The 22835-nt window shown below is 38.7% G+C and overlaps 1 protein-coding gene across 1 annotated transcript in view; it reads left to right on the forward strand.

Moving 5' to 3' along the window:
- CHID1 (chitinase domain containing 1) overlaps positions 1-22835 on the forward strand; it is a gene marked incomplete at its 3' end in the record, with an annotated part of 52875 nt that overhangs the window by 11297 nt on the left and 18743 nt on the right. The window contains exon 7 of the mRNA XM_083359482.1: positions 5648-5740. Within this exon, the coding sequence (XP_083215608.1) occupies positions 5648-5740 (93 nt within the window). The remainder of the gene's footprint in view (positions 1-5647; positions 5741-22835) is intronic.

Below are 22835 nucleotides of genomic sequence, written 5' to 3' on the forward strand. Positions count from 1 at the left end.
CAAAAATATCTAGATAGAATGCTTATTTTTTCCCCACAATTCTTTTAACCTATCCAGTTTGATTGTAAAAATATATAGTGCCCAAAATATTTTGTGGGCACTTGCATACCTGCTGCAGAGACCATTCTAAGTAGGGTACCATACCTGAAAAAACCCCTCTTCCTTATAACTACTTAGTGTAATCAATGATGAATTCAGAAGCATCTTCAAAGATTCACCACTGTTTTTAAGATTCGAGATATTATTGTTCCATTTTTTATATTAAGGGATGCCCGGAGAGACTTTAGAAAACCATACATCGACCACTGCTAAGTAGCATCCTTCCCCAAGAATTTAAATCAATGAGCAAAGCTTCTTTCTGAGCAAGCGAGATGGCAACCTTCTCTGTGCTGCAGCGTTACTTATGTTGACGTAAGATTGTTGTTCAGGTATCCCTGCATCCATGCAGATGTGAAAAACCTCTGTGCTTACTCTCAGTGCTAACTTTTCTTGATAAGGATGTGGGTATCGCATCTAGTTTAGATTTTCACAGTACATAGTGGTTATAGGAGTAAAGACGACTAGACACAGAAATGGTTGAAAGGGACGAAGAGCCTTAAAACACTTGGATGCACCGGTTTGCATGTACTAATAGCTTTTGAAGGTACCCTTCTTGGTCCCTCAAACTTCATAAAAAAATGTTCCTAGAACACAATTGTTACTGGAATTTACTTTTTTAATGTCACAGTCAGAGAGCATTTTTTCAGAAGATAAAAATCATAACTTCTAGCTTATAGTCCTTTAATTGTCCTTACAACTACTGTCGGGATTTTAGCTGCTGTGTCTGTGAATTGTCCTTGCATCTGATGAGGTTGGCTGTGATTAGAGGTGTAGAGGTGCTGTAATAAATGTAGCACATTAGATCATCGTAAGCCTCATTGTTTTTACTGTAATGAACGTATTATTTCTGGAACCTTGGTGAATGCTGACCTACAGATTTCTCTGGCAGTGCTTTTTCTTAATCCTAGCAATGAGAGTTCGTGATATGATCAGTGGAAAGCTATGCATTTGTTTTCAACACCAACCAGAGCTTCGTAACATTTCTTCTGCTCCCCAAAACTTGACAGGTTGTTCAGACTTTATCCACACAGTGGCAGTAAAGTTCTTGCGTCCTCTAATCTTTTAAGCATTTTCAGTGAAAACTTCACTAGCTGCTGCTCTGTTTCTCAGTATCAATGTCTGATTTTAATGGGCTGTTTTAAGAATGCCAGACTGAAATTACTTGACTTTAATGGGTTTGATCATTTGTGTAGCTAAAACATGATTATTTTCTAGTATCATTGTGGTTTGCTGATTCGGTATAATACCTTACTAGGAATACATAAAAAAGCCATTTGGTGTGATGGATAAGGAACAAGGCTAGAAACCGGGAGGCTCTGAGTTCTAGTCCCATCTTAGGCATAAAGCCAGCTGGGTGATATTCGGCCAATCACTCTCTTAGCCCTAGAAAAGAGGCAATGGCAAACCATATCTGAAACCTTGCCAAGAAAATAGCAGGAATTCATCCAGGCTATTGCCAAGAGTCAAGACTGCCTTGAAAGCACACAAAAGAGAATACATAAAATTGTGTGATAGAGTAGGAATCCACAGGAGGTAAAATTCCTATATTTTAATGTTTATAATTAATGACAGAGTGAGTTCCCTTGGTGACAGCTATAAAGGATGGTTGTACAATTGCACAGCATTGCACAGTACTTGTTCCAGAAGAAATTGGAACCATTTTATTTTTCTTACTTTGTTTTTAATTTTTACAGTCATTTGTCATTTTTGATTTGGAGCATTATAGTAGCAGTTTCATTGCAGTTTTCCTCCACCAGTTGAGTTTTTCCCAGTGTGTTTATTGATTTAAATAACTACTGGAATTCTTTGGTAGGAGGGAAACAGAACAGACAACTTGATTTTTCCTATCTGCTGCAAAGGAAAAAGAATGAAGCTTTTTCTGTTTCACTAGATCAGAGGTCTCCAACCTTTTGGGCACCAGGGACCGGTTCCATGGAGAGAGGTTTTTCCACGGACCGGAGGATGCATGGTTTTGTGTGCTGCCTGCATCCCACAGATAGGGCTTTGCTTGTTTGTGCTGATCGGTTGCTGGCATGCCACAGCCTGGTATTAGTCCACAGACCAGGGGTTGGGGACCCTGGCACTAGAGGATATTTTAACATTGAAAAGTGAGTTCCTAAAAGCAGAGAGGTATCCTGCTTGGATTAGGAAAACCCAGGCTCAAATTGCTATTCATTCATTTACTCAGCCCAACATACCTTATCAGATGGTGGTTGTGTATGGGGAAAGGTTTCTAACCCCTCAATCTCTCAACAGAACTGGCAGAGTACCTCTCACTGTTAATAACTCTTATAAATTGTGGCAGAAAATGTTTCATTGAGTGGCATGAAAAAGTGTATTTTTTTTAAAAAAACACACAACCTGAAGGTGAGCAGGGTACCGATTGAGCGGTGCTTTTTATGTTCTCATTGTCTGGTGGAGAATCACTGATTGGCTCATGAAGTTCAATCCATCAGAATAGAGCTGGAAGGGACCTTGGAGGTCTTCTATTCCAGCCCCCTGCTCAAGCAGGAGTCCCTATACCATTTCCAACAAGTGACAGTCTAGTCCAGGGGTAGGCAACCTCGGCTCTTTTATGACTCATGGACTTCAACTCCCAGAATTCCTGAGCCAGCTTGGCTGGCTCAGGAATTCTGGGAGTTGAAGTCCATGAGTCATAAAGGAGCCGAGGTTAGCTACCCCTGGTCTAGTCTCTTCTTAAAAACCTCCAGTGATGAAGCACCCACAATATCCGAAGGCAAGCTGTTCCACTGGTTAATTGTCCTCAGTCAGGAAGTTTCTCCTTAGTTCCAGGTTGCTTCTGTCCTTGATTAGTTTCCATCCATTGTTTCTTGTCTTGCCTTCTGGTGCTTTGGAAAATAAATTGACCCCTTCCTCCTTGTGGCAGTTCTTAAAGTTTCAAGGTTGGCTTCACTGAGGACAATTACAGCTTAATTTGGAAGGCTTTTTTTAAAAAAAAATGTAGTGGACTGAAAATTGTGATGGTATGGAAAAGATCTGTGAATACTAAGAAGCCATCATTTCTGAGACAGGCATAAGTCTGACGCCATGCATTTAAAAAAAAGATACTAATTTTATTTAGGCCAGTAGGTGGTGCCACTGCACAGCTTAATTGAAAAGCACTGTTTTCACTTGAGACATTTGCATTTCTCTTTCAATGACACATCATTACTTCAGTCTGAGGCTTGGAAATTTAATCTATTAATCAAAGGCTTATATAAGTTGCTTCCTTCCGTGATATTGCATTAGGTAGTGAGTAGACAACATGCATTATTAACACATTCTTGGAGTTTCTTAAAACGTGGGTCTTAACTTTTATTACCCATGAAGACAATTTTATTTTAGACTTTTTGTTTTTAAATTACTCCAGTAAAATACTTGGTAATGTGGTAGAAAGGTAATTGTTTTGTTTGTAGTTAACAGATTCAGAATTTGCAAGAAATATTACTTTGGGGTAAACTTTCCGTCAAGATGAGCAGCATTAAATGCATTGGCAATTATAGGATGACAAAAGTGTCTTGAATGTATTTTAGTGAGTGAATTATTTATATATTCACCCATCTCATGTAAGTGACGCTGAGTGGCTTATAAGATTGAAAACAAACAACTCCGCCAAACAATCTCCAGCATCCAGTGTGAAGGTGGTGAGAAGCCAAAGGTGTGTTATGACAGCAGTGTGTATTCAGAAAACTGTCATCACCTAAGAAAACTAACATTTTTTTAAAGAAAAAGCTTAATTGGTTCAGGATAGATTTTCAGTGTGGCATACAGCACAGAGGAACTTCTGAAGTAATATTTGACATTGGCAAAGTGCATAATCAATATTTAACATGTTTTGACATTTAGATGGCCTGCTCCCACCTCATTCCTTTAAAAATGCAGTATGGTGTGTTTAACTCTCCTTCTTTCAGGGAGAATAGTAAAGTGGGCAAATATGGTCCTAAAACAATAATGTTACCTTAAGAGTACCAGAAACATAACCTATAGACAGTTTTCACATGGGCAAGCAATGGGATTTGCTTGGGGTATAAAATATGCAATTCTGGTTTATGTAGTTTCTTTTGAGTGATAAATGAAAGTAACAAAAATTATATTTCAGCATTAGGTGCTTTTCCAAAAGGCAGCTGGCAACCTGGATAATTGAGAATCCCTATAGTCATCTCAGCATTATCTTTTAATTCCTTGATGGTCATGAAGTACTCCTAGTACAAAGAGGTGGTTTGACAAGTTAGTCTACCAGTATCTAAGCCTTCCTACAGTAGCTATTTTTCTGCCACCCCTATCATTTTTTCCATTAATCAAGGAAGATGCCCAGTAGATCCTTCTATTTGTATATTTTTTTAAAAAATTGCATTTTGGTGCATAATTCTCAGTACTGTATAGGATTATACATGTATAGGCTAGATCAGGGGTGTCAAACTCAATTTCATTGAGGGCCGCATCAGCATTGTGGTTGCCCTCAGGGGGCTGGGTGGGTATGGCCAGGGTGGGCGTGGCCTACTGGGTGGGCGTGGCTAGAGTGCCTATGGCCTACTGGGTGGGCATGGCCAGCTCTACATGGTTCGCATCAAGGGTGCCTATGGGAGCCTGGGCAGGAGTGGGACAGGTCTGAGGGTCTCTGGCAGAAGGAGGGTCTCTGGGCCAGGGCCAAGGCAGTGGGGGCCGTTCCCTCACTGTTTCCAGGATGGCTTCGCGGGCCACATGAAACCACTTCGCGGGCCGGATCTGGCCCCCGGGCCTTGTGTTTGACATGTCTGGTCTAGATCTTTGCCCCTGTATTGGTTAGAAAACAATGCAGAATGTAGAAACAGTTATACAATTATATCTCTAAGATCACCCCAGCCAATACTAACAGGGCAAGCCACTAGAACAGGGGTCTTCAAACTTGGCCCTTTTATGATTCGTGGACTTCAATTCCCAGAATTCCTCAGCCAGCATGCCTGGCTAAAGAATTCTGGGAGTTGAAGTCCACAAGTCATAAAAGGGCCAAGTTTGAAGACCCCTGCACTAGAATATAACCTGAGAGCAAACCCCACCCCTTACTAGCACTGATGATGTTACCTAATTTGGGCAATGAAACATCTGCAAGAAAGCAATCAAGTTCAGAGAGCACCATGGACTCCTCATTTCAACCCTGAGCTACAAACATTCTCCTTTATTGTCTCAGGAGATTCTCAGTCATTGAAATCCTGGTTGTCCCAAAGGTACCAGTACTTTTTAAAAAGAAAACTGGACTTGCTTTGTTTTTGCTTGACAACGTTTCACCTCTCATCCAAGAAGCTTCTTCAGCTTTTCACTTCTTCAGAATGTCTTCAAGCAAAAACAAAGTCCACCTGCCTTTTGAAAAAACACGTTTGGGATTGTCCTTTATTGGTGTCTTCTTTTGAGTCAACTTGTAAAGGAATGTTGCAAGGCCAAACATTTAGTTTTGAAAGATAATGTTTTCTGACTGAAGTGCAGGTTTGAAACAGAGAGACTGAAAAATCAGTGGATGTTCTTTCTTTTTTTCCCCTTAACTCACAGAGCTAATGTTTTGTCCGTTTTGCAGGGATCTGATTCACTTGCTCACTCACTTCTCTGAAGCTTTCCATGAGGCACAACTAAAACTAATGCTTGTCATTCCTCCTGGTGTTATGCCAGGGTAAGTATCTTATTTTCAAGAAAATCCCAGATGTATTTGTCTTTAGTTTTTTCCAAGGCGTTAGAGTTTATTGCTTCTGAAAGCCCAATTTTCTATGTAGTGAAACAAGTGTTCTCACTACATTCCAGGATAAAAATGCTTGACTCAACATTTTGTGTGTGTGTGTGTGTGTGTGTGGAGACTAGTCTTGAGTTTGAGGTACAAATGAAAATATGATTGTGCTAAGATGAAATCCCTTCAGGTAACCAATCAGTGAAAAATATTCTAAAGTTAGAGATATATTGAAAAATAATAAAAGACAACACCAGTGCTAGTAATTTTAAATGGAAAGTAGACTATGAGCTTTTAGAATAGAATGACGCTCATCATGGGGATGCTAATCATGATGCATTCAACATATGTTATAACCACATCAGATATTTTATTATTAAATTTCTTTGCTGCCCATCTCATCTAAGCGACTCCAGGAGCTTTACAACAACATAATGAAACAATATAAGCACATGACTTAAAGCACTGTTAAAAACAGAATTAAGAATTTACAGGTTATAGATGAAAATCAAAGTTAAAAAAACCCAGAAAACTAAAAAAATTAACAAGGTGAACAGAGTGCTCTCAAGTCACCAGCCATCCCCAGAGTTGCATCACACTCTTAGGTCCTGATGCTAGTTGGCAAAACCAGGTTTTAATGCTGTTCTGGAAAACCAGTTGAATGAGGGTGTGCCTTACCTTAGAGCAGAGGTGTCAAACTCACCACATTAAGTGTTGTGACGTATCACGACTTTTTTTCCCCATTGCCGGCAATGGGGTGGGCGCAGTTTTGGCATGACACATCTGGCCTGTGGGCCAGCAGTTTGAAACCCCTGCCTTAGAAGGTAAGATGTTTCAAAGGGCTGGAGCAACAACAGAAAAGGTCCTCCTTGATCCCACCAGTCAAAGCTCTTTGTCCAATGGGATTTTACAGCATGATCCCCTCTTTGACCAGGTGGGGTGAGTCAATGTAAGTGGGATGAGGCAGCTCCTCAGATCCCTGGTCCCATGCCATGAAGGGCTTTAAAGGTTATAACCAAGAGCTTCCTTGGACGCAGAAACAAACTGGTGCAGCTCACATAGCAGAAGTGTTGCATGTAACATATTAGAGGCGCCTAAAACGACTTATGCCACAGCATCCTGCACGAGTTGCAGCTACCAGATACTCTTCAAGGGTAGCCCCGTGTAGAGTGCATTGCAGTAGTCCATCTGGAAGATAACCAGGGCGTGAGTGACTGAAAGGAAGGATAAGTATTATAGTCAGTGCTTTTTTTGTAAAAGAAAAAGGTGCCGGAACTCACACATGTCATACATCCCACCTTGCCTACCCTACAAGGTTCCATCCAAAAAAGGTGCCGGAACTCCATTCTGAGCATTCTATGACAAAAAAAGCCCTGATTATAGTTAATATGTAATTATCAATAAAATAAAAAGAAATAATAAAAATATATAACTACATATGCAGACTAAACATTACCTAATTCAGGTTTCTTTTGTCTATGCCAAATGTTTAATGCAGTTTATGACTAACTTACAATGTATTATTTTGTAACAATTGAGAAAGGAAGCTGCGCTTGCTAATATTTTAATGATTTTTGAAGACAGCCTTTGGTCGGAAATACACCAAATATTTCAATCTATCAATTGTGCCATGTGTTAAATATATGTATTCTCCCTCTTCACAGCTTGGCTATTTTAAATGCAGCCTAGATTTCATAATTCATAATTTCATGACTGGCGCTCAATTGCACTCCATTTCAAAGAGAACTGTGTCATATGTCCAAAAAATCCATTTTGGATTTCTAATGTTGATACTTGATTTTCAATTGTCAGTTGCCATTTAAAATAACACAAGCTCTATTTGGATCTACCACCCAATTTTATGCCTACCAACGTGACAACCCATTAATATTGTAAGTTGTTCAGCACCTGCATTTTTCATTATCTACATCCTATAATTTGCTGTGAATTTGAATTAGTTCTTTGGTCTCTGCAGACATAATGGGCATATGAGTATAAGTAGCCCTTGACTTAGGATCACAATTAAGCCCAAAATGGCTAAACAAAACAGTTATTGGGTGAGTTTTGCCCCATTTTGTGACTTTTCTTGTCACAGTTGTTAAGTGAATCACTACAGTTGTTATATTAGTAACACAGTTGTTAAATGAACCTGGCTTCCATATTGACTTGCTTGTCAAAAGGTTGCAAAAGGTGATCAGATGACCCCAGGACCCTGCCACTGTCATAAATTCATGCCAGTTGCTAAGCATCCAAATTTTGATCATGAGACCATGGGGATGCTGCAACAGTCATGTATGAAAAACGGTCATAAGTCACTTTTTTCAATGCCACTGTAACTTTGAGCCGTCACTAAATGAATGGTTGTAAGCGAAAGGCTACCTGTACAAGAGGCTGGGTTTTGGATCATAATACATGTTACATTTTTGATGTTTAAAGGTTTTTTTCCCCAGGTCTGTAGGTAAACTGCACAGACCATTTGCCATCACTACCCAAATAACTTCACTGGATAAGCCTTTGGGCACCTTTTAATCTTTTACAATACATTATAGGATTAGGAGCTTATTTATTATTACTTGTACTATAGCGAGAACTTGTGCATGGAAACATTTTGTATAAACTTGCATATCATCTTGATGTGCTCATATATATTATCATTTATACCCTGCTGAAGCATTTATTTATTTTTGTGCTGCCACTTAGTGTATAGGGAAATATAGCATCCTAACATGAGCAAACCAAGCAGAAATATTGATCTGTTTATTTTAGTTTTAGAGCAGATTGTCCCTGCTTGTTAATTGTAGCCTATTTCAGAAGGCAAATGAGCCCTCTGAAATAATTTGCCACTTCTACAACATTAGTCATTATTACAATAAAACTTCTCATAAAGTTAATGCATTCTATTCAAGATCTAGGATAATTGCATCAAATAATAGATGTTTTAAAGTGCTTTCATATATTTTGAATGTTAAATAGAAAATGGGCAGTCTTTCAAATTGTTTGTTCTCTTTTTCCTTCTCTTCTTACATTTCCCCAACTCTTTATAACAGGCATGTCAAACACATGGCCCATGGGCCAGACATGGCCCATGCAGGCCATGCCCACCCCGGCCCCACAAGGGCAAAATAAGTCCCAATACATCACCATATGGTCTGCAATGCGATCGGCTTCGACACCCCCACTTTTAGGAATCTGAGTTGCTTCAATGTGCATGGTATTCCATATGCATCTTTTTTTTGTGGTCTCAAATACATTTGTGTAAAACTAAATCTTTTGAGTGTATTGAGAGGAAGCTGCTAAGTCCTTAGCATTGAAGACCAGCGTAGCCATTAATACATTGTAACTTAGTCCCACTCCATAGAGCCTACCACTGCTATTGGATTACTGCAATGTGTTGTATGTGGGAATACCTTTGAAAATTACCTCAGACTTTAGTTAGCTAAATATAGGACAGATACACTATATATGTCTGTCCCAGTTAGCAGTCATTTTATGCTTCCCACTCTAAATTTGCTGTTCAATTCTAGGTCCAGTTCAAAGTGCTTCTTTTAAACTTCATTTTCTTGCAATTTTATGAAAAGATTTGTACTGCTGAGTTTTAATTCAATTATACTGGTGGTTTTATTATTTTAGATTGGTTAGTTTAAGAGTATACATTTTAGTGCAGTTTTACACTGCCTAAAGTCATAATAAGAAATTGCAAGTCCTAATAATACAGAATTGAGGTCTTTTTTTGTGGAAAAGAGAATATAAATGCACAAACATTTTTCCCTCCATGCATCATTTCATAATAAGTACTTCAGGTTCTGGACAAATAGTGAGCTTCAGGGCTAAATCCTTTAGCACTGTTAAGAAAGATTTTAGAAGAATGCTCAGTTTAGAATAATCACCATCTTTCTGTCACTTAGATAAGTTTGCATCATTGCTTAGCGATGATACACTAATGGGAAAAATACATCAGTGTGCTTGCTTCAGGCAGCTAGAATGGAAAAAGAAGTTTGTGGTCTTTGTGCTTAAAATAATAAAAAAGAGGGGTCAGGTAACCCAATATTGTGCCAAGTAAAGCAGAATAACAAATACATGCCCACAAGGAAGTAGGATGAACATATTTGTAACTGTCTATATCTCCTTGGAATGAAGCTTGGATCTGGGCAATTTCATAGTCATAACCATATACTTTTCTCATTTTTCTCACATGGAAATGGTTTGTCACTCTTCTAGCTTCCCAGTTTAGTCTACAGCCTTAGTATTTCCAACACTGTCCCATCAAATGAAGGCTGACTCTGCCTAACTTCTGAACCCAGACAAGATATGTTCCTCTACCTCAAGCATAAGCTCATTGGAACCAAAATCCTGTGATTTTTGCTCATTTTTGTCTATTGCTCTGACATTGGTACTCTATACTAATGCCAAATCAAGGTATTTCCTGCTCACCCAAGAAAAACACTCTACATCAAGTGTCTTGAACCTGGTTTCAGTTGGCTAACATGAAAACTCATCCTACAGCTACTGTATATAGCTGAGGTCCATGGATTCTCTGATTTTTAAGTTTCATTCTGACATTACATAATAGATTCATAGCATTAATAAAAAGCTGAAAACAGCTTTTTGTTGGTATATTTAATGTTACATCATCCTTATTCATTATCACTTAAGAGTCAAATTAGGTCAAACCTTTACAAATGGTGGAAGATAATATATGTTGGAATATATTTAACTATTCAGCAAATGGCGTGCAAAATGTTAGCACAAAGAGCAAAATAATATTAGTTAAGTTCTATTGTGAAAAACTGAGAAGATACATCTAAACCATTGTGTGAAAACACTGCTGTTATGATCTAATCCCCAATGGCTAAAAAGTGCTTCCTTTGTTGTCTATTTTGATTTAAGTCTCAAGAAAGAGTGCGTGTAATACGATAGCAGTAACAAGATTCAAGATCAAATTTTTGGAAAATGATATCTTAAAATAAAAACAAGTGCTGGAGATACTGAACAATTAAGGAATACAATTGCTGTCTAGAAAATGCAAAATGTTTCGTTAGTTCATACATATGTGTCGAGTCATGCAGTTTCCCACGGAATGCTAAAAGTTTAGTAAGCACAAATTATAGGCACTAGCAGAGAGTAGACTAGATACAGTACTAAGTCTGGGTACAAGAGATTCAAATTCATTTTAAAGAAAGGACTTGGTTGGATGGCCTTAAGCAACTTGCTGCGCGCTAGCGTCTCAATATGTAGAAAATAAGAGAAAATCAACACATTATATTCTTGCTATCTCACCCAAATGCAGCCATATTGCCTGGAGATTATGGAATTGTATACAGACATATCTAATTTACTGTATGCCAGTTAGGGAAACAGTTATGCATGCCAAAAGTCACTGTCTCCTTTTATAACATAGTTTCATCCTTCTAAAGCTGTAGAAGTCGGCAGTATTTACTAGTTGCCATAGAGGAAGCTTGGGGAACTATACTCTGGAATATTATTGAACTGACTCAGAGAAGAAAAGATTTTCTTTGGAAAAAAAGAAAATATTATTCCTCGTGTGGAGGATCTCGATAATTAGGTAGACTGGTATAAAGTCTGGTCAAAATCCTATTCCTAGTTTTATGGTTGCTGTCACAGATTATCAAAGAAGATGGGATTAGGTTTTTACTATGCTGCAGCAGCAGTGTAGGGGTTTTTCTTCCCACAGGTAGTTTTCAAGAGTCCCAACTGAGTTTGCTACAAGTGTTCTGAAAATGAAAAATGACCTGATGTAAAAGGCATAGGCATTTTACTAGTTATGGCTAAGAAGACCGTGAATGTCAACATCTCAGCATTCATCTGTCAAATGTAGCTTTTAATAGCTTCTCAGTTTAGCTCATAGATCATTCCTCTGAAGTTTAACAATAGATATAAAATACAAAAAACTAGACCTGAGTGCAACTGATGGCATAGTTCATCATTTTTGGATAGGAGATAGGGTTACTCTAGAGAGCTGTAAATTGCCTTGTAAGAAACATATATTGCATCAGTGCAATCATCAAAGCGATTTGTATATTTATTTATTTGTAGTATTTCTTTGCTTGTGGTATTTCTCTTCTCCAAAATGGCCCCGAGCAGTTACTATAGCAATAAAGGAGGAAAACATCAAAATGATAACAGTTGAAATATACTGCAATAACGCTAATCAGTAGAGATTGATCATAAGTAAAAACTTAAATTCCCAAATGCTTTCTTCCATTGATAAATTTGTTAAATTTCAATAAATTTAAGCATGAAAAAAGATTCTGTGATCTAGAGCAGAACCTCACTGATAGATATTAGCCATGTTGTTATTTTGGCTAAATAGAATCGGAATAGATGTTTAAATTCAACATTGTGGATGGATTTTTTCGGATAGAAATTTGTAAGACAGATCTCAGTGCGAGTGGTAATTCTCTGCTATCCGGCGTAATGAAAAGTATATTACATATCTTATACATATTTACTTTAAAGATTTATCTAACCAGCCATTTTAGGTAATATAATCCTGGGTGGCTAACAGACAATAACAAAAAATAAAAACAGTAAAAGCATAAAAACCCCCCAAAATAGAACCTTCGTGGGGCACCACACGGAGCACATACCCACATATTCATGCAAACTGGGAATCCAGCCTTACTCCGTTGTCACCCTATGGTTTGTGGGAAAGCAAGATCTTTGTGGCTCTTACAGATTTTAGAAATCCTACCTTCTCTACCTGTGCTGTTCTTTTATGCAAGTTCAATAAAAGTGGATAACATTTTGAGCAAAAGGAAAAGAACATAAAAATAAAGCATTTTTAAAAGATAGTGGCTTTTAAAAAAAAACCTGTAGCCAGCAATATCTGACCTCTAGTATAGGCAGAGAAACTAATTCAGATTTTCTTTTCTGCTCGCTATCAAAGTAGAAAATCAAACATAAAAAAGCAATAGGAGCTCAAATTGATTTTTGCACTAGGATAGATTGCAAATAACAGTGTAGGACTTAGTCTGTTTTGTCAGCTACAGGCTACCAGTTTTCTAAAAACAACTTGGGAGATGTGTCTATTGATATTCTCTTCAGGCTGTAATAAAAGTTTGATTTGATTCTCTTGCAACGTTCTTTGTTAGGGAAGGTTTCTTCCTGTAAAAGTCCTTAGTTCTTAAATTATTTTACAACAGTTTGGATCACTGTGGAATGACATGAAAACCATTCTACTGCCTCAGATTTAATGTTTCTATCGAAATATGGAATTTAGACCTTTATACCATGCCTCAGTGACATTGTGCAGAAAATTGGTATTGTGCTCATGTTTTGCTTGGTGCTGTAGATATCCAAATGCCATTGTGGGGAAAAAAAATCTGGCAAGATAGACTTTTGATATGGTCCAGCAGTCCGTTCTTAAAATTGTACATTACATAGATTTGCATAGAAAAGAATGATTATTTGCTTTTGCTGGGTTTTCTGAATTTTGACTTTCTAAATATAGTAGCTGGGTTTTTTATATTAGCTTCTAAATCCGTTGCCTTTTTCTTAAGGTATAAAACTTTGAAGGAATGGAATCTCAGTATTCTCTTCAAATAGGCTAATGGAATAAGGATATTTTTAAAAAATCAGTTTCCTTTTTAAGTGAAATTTTGCAATTTGTGAAAGGGGAATCTGGTACTGAGAAGAATGTAGCTTACAGAGGGCAGCAACATTCATCTTTAAACATTTTTTATCATATGTTTATACAGTAAAGCCCGTATAGTCCAGTTAAGAAACTTCAATCAAATGAACTTAGGATGTACCAGATAAAAGTTTTAAGTCCAGGTATCTCCCTGAAATAACAGACAAGACACTTAAGTTTACTCTTTCCGGGAGGGTTAACGAAGACGAGGGATGATGTGCGAGCTAATGGAAGATATTGGGAAGCTTGTGAGAGGTAGACAACAATGAGGTGAAGGTACGAGAAAGATAAGAGAGGAGAGGTATCTGCAGTATTGAAGAATAGAAGGTAGTAGGAGATTGGGGAAAATGCAGAAACCAGGCAGGAAGGTATTGGGAAGATGAGACAGTGTGTGGGGCTGGGACAAACCACTGGGAATGTCAGGGAGGTATGCAACAGTGACAGGAAGTCCCCCGAAAAATGGAGTGGCATGGTCAGGGGAAGTATACTTTTATTTTTATTTTTTTTATTGAAAAGTTTTACAATACAGTTTTTAACAAAGCAAAACCCCTCCCCACCCCCTCCCCTCTCCCCAACCCTCCCCAATACCTCCCTCCCTTCCTCCTCTCCCCTCCCCGACTTCCCAGAGCTCAATACAGGGTATAAAAATACAAACAATCATAGTCTACCTTATGCAAACAACAATAAACTATTAAATCTATCGCACTTTAACTCTTATAAACTAACTACAAGCAATATAAATATCACATCAAGACTTATTCAAATGCTAGGTGAAACTTTTTAGTCCCATATTTATTCTGGATATAATCAATCCATCTTCTCCACTCCACAATATATCTCTGTTGCGACTGGTCTTTCAAATACGCTGAAATCTTTGCCATTTCCGCGGGAAGTATACTTTTATGAATGCAAATGGGCTTCCTTTTGAATATTCAAAAGTACTTGCAGAATTAATAAATACCACAGCTACAATCCTCCGCCGTGAAATTGAGGATGTATGCTTAGAAAATGAATGCTCTGTGGCATAGGTTAGTTTCATATTGATCTGCATAGACCAACTCCGAATCCAAAAAGGAGGTAACTGGACTATCTTGTGTTTAATCTACCTTGAGTTTAATTAGCAGTTCCAAATTGCTTTACTTTTGCTTCTTATCTGTTCTGAGATACCACTGAAGATTAATTTCTTCCATTCCAGTCCAGCCCAAGTATTGGGCTGCGTTTGTTAATTCAGCAATAGCCTATCCTCTTTGCATATCATCTTATCAAAATATCTAAAAACCTTGATTTTGTAGAAGAGTGTTGAATATGGGTAAAATAAAAGTATTAATTTTATTCTATTGTTGGAGTGCCTGGCTGAGGAATTTGTGACTTGAAGTCCACAAATCATAAAAGGGCCAAGTTTGAAGGCCTTTGTCTTAAAGTTTAAAGTATCTATATCTTTTAATAGCAGTAGCACTTAGACTTATATACCGCTTCACATTTAAAATTCCATGCATGCTTTCCCACCAAAGGCAAACTAAGAAAATCAGAATATTTGGAATCGAGAGCGGCCATCAGATTACCTATAATAAACTGGAGCATGCATTCTGTATATTTATTAGAAAGATGCAGAATGGTTTGGAGGTTAAAGCTGTTTCAGATAATAGTATTTTGAATGTTCCAATCTGTTTAATTGTCACAGTTATCTCTTGCAACTGGGATGTTAACATTTCTAGCAGGAGGGGCTGTTCACACACCTCCACTGCTACTAGTTTAGGGTGATAAGAGTTTTCATGAGAAATAGTTTGCATAGAAGGCCTTTCTAAATCTGCTGTTGTGAGAAAGGCTGACTAAACCAGCTGCTGCAGAAAAAGGAATTGTTAGAAGGAACAATTGGATTATGGGCTGTACTGATGCTTTTGCTGGAGTGGTGGAGACTGGTGGGAAATATTTGTGAGGCAATCTCCACTACCCCACTTCCATTTTATTTTAGTTTAACATTGTTGTTCTGGGTTTCACTTTGATTCAGATTGGTGGGCGGGCAATGGGATTTTAGTTAGATTCCTATTCAGTTTTGAATTTGAAAAAAACATTATCCTCACTAAAATAAACCTCTCTTTCCAAGTAAAGCCGGTTTGCTTCTTTGAGGTTTGTATGCATGCATTGACTTCAAGGCTTGCTGCATACATGTATGCACAGTAAACACCCTTTTCTGCTTTAAAAAGAGGCTTGCTTTTCCAGTTTCTCTTCCTTCTCTTCACCCAGCCACTTTAAGGCTAACTACAGTATAATCCAGGGGTCTTCAAACTTGGCCCTTTAATGACTTGTGGACTTCAACTCCCAGAATTCTTCAGCCAGCATGCCTGGCTGAGGAAATTTGGGAGTTGGAGTCCACAAGTCATAAAAGGGCCAAGTTTGAAGACCCTTGGTATAATCTCTACATCACTTCTCTTTTTTTGAGTTTTGTAAAAACAAAATTGGCAAACTGACATGGAATTGGGCTTGAATAGATTTAATAGAAAATAAGAATCGAACGGATTGCACTTTATTTCAGTGTTGTTTTTAAAAACACGTGTTCCTCTTAGTACAGAGTCTCTTTATTACCCAAGATCTTCCTTCAGTATTGTGAGAGAAACAAATTTGTCTCCCCTTGAGGGCTGTCAGATCCTTTCAACCCTTGACCTGTCTTCAACAGGATGCTTTCTGCATTTTCAAGCATACATAATTTTACCTTGAGTTTCAAGGTACTAGTAATGGTGTTTAAGGCCCTACATGGCAGGGGTCCGGAGTACCTTAGGGAACACCTGCTGCCGGCATCCCCTTCGCCCTGTACGTTCCCACAGAGAGGGCCTCCTCAGGGTGCCACCAGTCAGAGAATGTTGTCTGGTGGCCCCCAGGGGGACATCCTTCTCTGTGGGCGCCCCGGAGCTATGGAATCGGTTGCCAGTTGAGCTCCGGATGGCGCCCAACCTTCGCTCCTTCCGTCGCGATCTAAAGACATTCTTATTCGAACAAGCCGGCCTGGCCTGATGGGGGATTGGTGGGGTTTTTTATTGTTATTTTAATATTTGGTATTTACTGTTTTTAGTGGGCATATATTTAACGTGTTGGAAACTAAATTACAGTTGAGCTTTTGTAATTGAATATATTCTTTTCAGTCAAAACACACTTTATTGTTTGGTTAAGGTAAAGTGAAGTCATAGATACTTTTGACTTTACTGAGTAATGACATCTGTGAAATTCCTTCACTGAACACCTCAGAATGAAAACACTTAGCTTCTGGAAAGTTGAAGGGGGTTGTTCAGAGTACTTCATTCCAAAGCATCACACCTTTATTGCACATTTTGATAAATGGTTGATAGATGTCAGCACATCTCATGATGATTTAATACTTGACATCTTTTTGCTGAATGTGTGAGCATTCTCTGGGCAAAAAATTTGCATTTTGGCAGAGTTCTGACTTTAGAGATCAATCATCCAATAAAGAAGCTTTCTATTGAACCTGCTCAAAATGCCTTCTGATTCAGTTCCTAGTTAAAAGAAATCAGAAAGCATGTTTCTCTGTAAACTGTGTTTCTTCAGACAGTATATTTTCTGAATGGTTTTGGGAACTATATACTGTCAATTTACTGGTTCTTAGTTAAGTAGTCTTTGTAGCACAAGAGAATAAATCATTTTGTGCATACCTAAAATCCCATTTGCTATTTTACAGTTGTGTAACATATAGGTAAGATGGTGCTATCCATGTGTAAAATCCCATTTGATTTTAAAAGGCATTGCTTTCATTTTGGTCTATTAAATCAAAAATCCCCTATATTTTTTATATAGTACAGTGATGGCAAACCTTTTAGAGACCGAGTACCCAAACTGCAACCCAAAATCCACTTATGTGTCGTCGGATGCCGGGTGGGCGTGGCCCATTGGGTGGGTATGGCCATTTGGGTGGATGTGGCCCATTGGGTGGGCTTGGCTGCGGTGGTAACGGCAGACTGGGTGGGACTAAAAAGTTCAATCAATTCCAACTTTGCCAGATCTTTTTTTTTCCCCGCAAGAAGTTGAAATTGAATCGATTGAACCTTTTTTCTTTTTTTGCATACAGCAGTGGAGGCCTAAAGTGAAAAAGTTTTATAAAACCCAGTTGAACGCCTAGGACTGGGGCGAAGGTGCGCGTGCCCACAGAGAGGGCTCTGCGTGCCACCTGTGGCACACGTGCCATATGTTCGTCACCACTGATATAGTAGATAAGTAAATATATCCTGGAGGAAATGCTGCGTATATATCACAGCAATATTTTCATCAGAGGAAGACCTGAAACAGAGCTTTCTATGATAGTTTACAACTAATTCCAGTAATTTCAGGAAATATGAATACAGATGCTCAGAGTGTGCTTCTCTGTTTATTAAGAAATAAGGACATTACCAGTCCTCAGTCGAATGAATGTTGTAAGTATTATGTCAGGTTTTCGGTTTTCCTTTTATAGAGATCTTTATTAAAGAGAATTTACATACAACTAAACAGTAATTCACAAATATTTGTTGGATTATTAAAAGTGATGTCATAACATGCTGTTAACCTATCAGAAAATACATGTGATAAAAACTTCCTTTGGTTTGTTGAAATTATGGGAAAAGCTTGCAAATACAGGTAGTCTTCAACTTACAACAGATTGTTTAGTGACTGTTCAAAGTTACAACGGCACTGAAAAATGTGACTTATGACCGGTTTTCACACAACCGTTGCAGCATCCCCATGATCATGTGATCAAAATTCAGATGCTTGACAACTGGTTCATATTTATGCCCGTTGCTATGTCCCAAGGTCATGTAATCTCTTTTGTGACAAAGTCAATGGGGAAGCAATATTCACTTAATAACTGGGTTACTAACTGATCAACTGCAGTGATTCACTTAGCAACTATGGCAAGAAAGGTTGTAAAATGGGGCAAAACTCACTTGACAAATGTCTCACTTAACAACAGACATTTTGGGCTCAATTGCGGTCTTAAGTCGAGAACTACCCGTAAACAAGGCTCCTAAAGAATAAGTTTGACTTAGTGCCTAAGGCAGGGGTCAGCAACCTGAAACAGTGAAAGAGCCACTCGGAACCGGTTCCCTCACAAAAGGAAAAACTGGGAGCTGCAAAAAATGTGTGCACATGCGCGTACATGCGCGCATGCACAGAACAGGGTTTGACTGAAGAGTGGAGCCAAGGCGAGATATGCACTTACCCTGCATATTTGAATTGATTGAACTTTTTTTTTTGAACTGCACATGGCAGAGGACTGGGAGCCGCAGGAGACGGCTGAAAGAGCCGCATACGGCTCCGGAGCCGCGGGTTGCAGACCTGTGGCCTAAGGCATCAAGCTAGAAAACAGCAAACTGAGTTCTATTCCTGCCGGCTGGGTGACTTTGGGCCAGTCAATCTCTTTTAGCCCAGCTCACCTCAGGGATTGCTGTTGTAAGAAAAATAGAAGGAGGAAGGAATATTAGGCATGTCCGCTACCTTGAGTTATTTATAAAAATAATAAAGGTAGGTTTTAAAAAAAAACACCAAAAAAAGTTTCCAACCCAAAGCCTACTAGGCAAAAGCTACTGTCAGCAATTTCTTTGGAGTCTTTCTTAGAAGTCATTTTTGTTTTTCATCCAGATTTATAATTTGTACCTCATTTCATTCTCTCCTTTTAGTTACATGCAGCATACTGTTCCTAACTGTACTGTACAGAGATAGTAACCTTTCCATTTTGCCTGCCTTAATTAGTCTGAGCAGCTGATATCAGAAGAGCTTTGCTAAACTCATAAAAGGTTTATTGAGTCCAACATTCTGTTATCAGAAGAGCTTACATACAAGCAAAGATGTCATGAAGACCCTTTTAATATGGTTTGTCCAAAGAATCTTGAGCTCAGTTTTGTTGCTCTTATTGTAGATTGCTTCGAAACGGATTCATTTCAAAGGCTGTTATTGAGTCAGCGTGATATCATGAAAGTGTACTAGTGTACCTGACTTCACAATTTACCCTTAATATGGAAAAACATTTTAGAGGGATTATTGATTGTGAAAAACTGTCCACTTTTTTCTTTTTCTTTCTTTCTATCTTTCTTTCTTTCTTTCTTTCTTTCTTTCTTTCTTTCTTTCTTTCTTTCTTTCTTTCAAGTAAGTGTGACATATGTGCCTATATATATTGTTATTCTCTTCGGGGAGAAGAAACACTGTGCAAAGCATAGAAATGGGGTGAGGCATAGTAAGCCAAAGATGTGAAAGACACACAAGAAAAAGAAAAAAAATATAACCAAATCTAAAATAAGTGTTGTTGTAATTTAAAAGCACAGCTATCTGCTATCTGTCTATATGCCCCAACGTTGAAGAAACTCTGCAGTTTCAGCAAATAATCCTTATCAGATTGTTCTGATTTGTTAGCTTAATGAGATGCTGCAGCCTTGTCTGTTGATGGCTTTGGAAAGCAGATGAACAAAAATCCTTCCTTTCAGTCTTGAGCTGTGCTCCCTCTTTCCCTATCCTCTTTCAGTTAAATCATTGGCTCAGCTAGCCCAGTACTGTCATAGCTAACTAGTGTCACCATTCAGGCGGCATGTTGCATCTAGGCTACCTAATCATGTTTGTAATTCAAATGGTATACATGCAATCCTCCACTTACAACCTTTAGTTTAGTAACCATTCAAAGTTACAATGGCAGTGATAAAAGTGACTTATGATAGTTTTTCACACTTGTGACTGTTGTAGCAGTGGTCACATGGTCAAAATTTGGATGCTTGGCAAATAGCATGTACTTGCAGTTGCAGTTGCAGTGTCCTGAGGTCATTTGATCACCTTTTGCAACCTTCTGACAAGCAAAAGTCTATTGGGAAGCCAGATTCACTTAACAACTGTATTACTAACGTAATAACTGCACTGATTCATTTAACAACTGTAGCACAAAAGGTTGTAAAATGGGAGCAAAATTCACATTAGTAATTGTCTTGCTTAACAACAGAAATTTTGGGCTCAATTCCAGTCGTGAGGACTACTGTACCTGTATGTCTGCAGCCCAAAGCTTTCTTTACAAATACATCTACCTTGCTTTCTGGTAAATAGGTGTTTTGTTACTGGTTGCACTTGGCATGGCAGTTAATTGCTTGCTTAAATAAGCAAGCTTTCCCATGATACCCATTTTGTACAAATGCCTTCAATGTGCCAAATATTTCAGCTGTGCTTACTGGCCTCAAAATGTGGCCTACTTCTGATGTACAGCAACTTCTCTCTCTAGCTAAGCTACAGTTGAGCCACAGCTGTTGATGTCCTGCAACTCTTGAGGAGATCTTTATCCAAACAGATTCATGTGAAAGATTAGCTTAAAATAAACAGTTTCGAAAAGAAAGGTTGTTTATCAAGATCTGTAAGGATCATTAGAGTTCAATTTCTTACAGAATTATTCCAATTTGTAGTTGAATAATGAGGGAAGTTCAGTCAGGATTTGATGATTCACAATGGCTTGAAACAACCTTAAAGAGCCATTTTTTTAAATGCTAGAAACTCCGAATGCCTATAATGCTGCAGAGGAGGAATGGGCACTGTCCATTTTCAGCAACAACTTAGAAATAAAAGCTGAGGGTTATGAGACGATTCTAATATGTTCCTGGTCATCGAAGTCACTGGAAGAATTCAGGAGGCTGATGTCCTCTGAATATTTCTGGGGTGGTGATGGTACGTAGTATTGCTTTCAGGCCTCTTTTGTGCAACAACTCCATAAAGTGCCTATGTATGGATTGATAGCTTGTTTCTTCTTGCAGTACACTTCAACATACATAGTTGTGGAATTATACTGGATTGTAGTTTTTAAGAATGCCATATGGCAACGCATATTTTTTTATATGCTACATCAGCAAGTGGTAATGTTTTCACCTCTGATTTGGAGTATTAAGAATTTCCCCTTCATGCATAAACTGTGCACAATCATTTGGCTATATTCAAGTCTCCCGTGTTGTCCCTTCTATCCTGAAGGATGCTCCTACTGTCCTAGAACATAAAGCAAACTATTTTGAAATTGCATTTATGCTACTACATACTGTATATCCTACACAAGCAGTCTCCTCAGGCCATAACAAGAGAAATGTATGTTTTCTTAGGAAAGCGCGTGTAGCATTGTAGTCTTAAACACCTTTTGTCAGTTGGAGTCTACTTGAGGATTTTTGTGTGTTTAGGAAATGTTAGCTGGCAGGTCTGTGCAATGCGTAAGACTTGAAAGGACAAGGGAGCTTCAGAGTGTACGTGGCTGCTGGTGCAGCATCTGCCAGCAACTCCTGAAAGCGGCCACATCTTTTTCTGGGATTGTATTTCGGTTACAGGGCTTGTCTTCTTTTTTTCCAGGCTTCAGTCAGTGTTGGCTGGTAGAAAGGGATAATTCCCCAGGCCTCTTATTCATTCATGGGGTGTCTCAGGGTTCTATGTTGTCCACCCGCCCTTTGCAACATCTACATGAAACTACTTGGTGGGGTCATCAGCTGTTTTGGGGTTTGCTATATCCGTACCCTGAGGATACCCAGTTATATCTTTCAAGGCTACCCAAGTAAGGCTGACAAGGTTTTCCCCTAATGTCTGGAGGCTGTGTGGGTTTGGATGAAGAGGAACTGCCTCTGACTTACTCCTACCAAGACCAAGTGACTGGGTTTTGAGACTGCCAGATCTGGGATATTCCAACTTTGACCTTGGTTGGGGTTGCACTTCCCCATTCAAAGGTGGTGTACAATTTGGGGTTTCACAGCTCCTGCTCAATAAGCCGGTGGCAGCTGTGGTCAGGAACCTTTTGCCCAGACGGTTCAGTCAGATAGGTTTGGTATGCTCAGGGTTCCAACAACTAAACAAAGCCATCTGTACTCTGTAAGCATACATTTTTTTTATAGCAGTGAGAATCCTCTGGACTGAGATTCCTCCACCCAAAATTCAAACAACTCCCACCCTATTAGTGTTTTGAAGAAACACCCCACCACCCCATAGATGTGAGTCTTCACCTAGGCCAGGGGTAGGCAACCTCGGCTCTTTTATGACTCATGGACTTCAACTCCCAGAATTCCTGAGCCAGCTATGCTGGCTCAGGAATTCTGGGAGTTGAAGTCCATGAGTCATAAAAGAGCCGAGGTTGCCTACCCCTGACCTAGGCCTTTGGTGACCATTTTCTTCCTTATTGTTCCTATCTGGTTTTGTTTTCTGTACCATCATTGCTCTTTTGTCTTGCGTTGTTTTTGTGTTTTTTGTCTTTCTCCGCATTAAATATCATTTTGTTAGATAAAGCCCATTATTCAAGTCTGTCAAGATCTTTTTGGATTTTGAGCTTGTCTTCTGGGGTGTTGGCTATTCCTGTTGAATAAATCCTGTTTACATCCTGTTGGCATGTAAAACCTCATATTGTACTTTCTATTGATA

Source organism: Vipera ursinii, assembly GCF_947247035.1.
Source record: "Vipera ursinii genome assembly, chromosome: 1".
NCBI lineage: Eukaryota > Metazoa > Chordata > Lepidosauria > Squamata > Viperidae > Vipera > Vipera ursinii.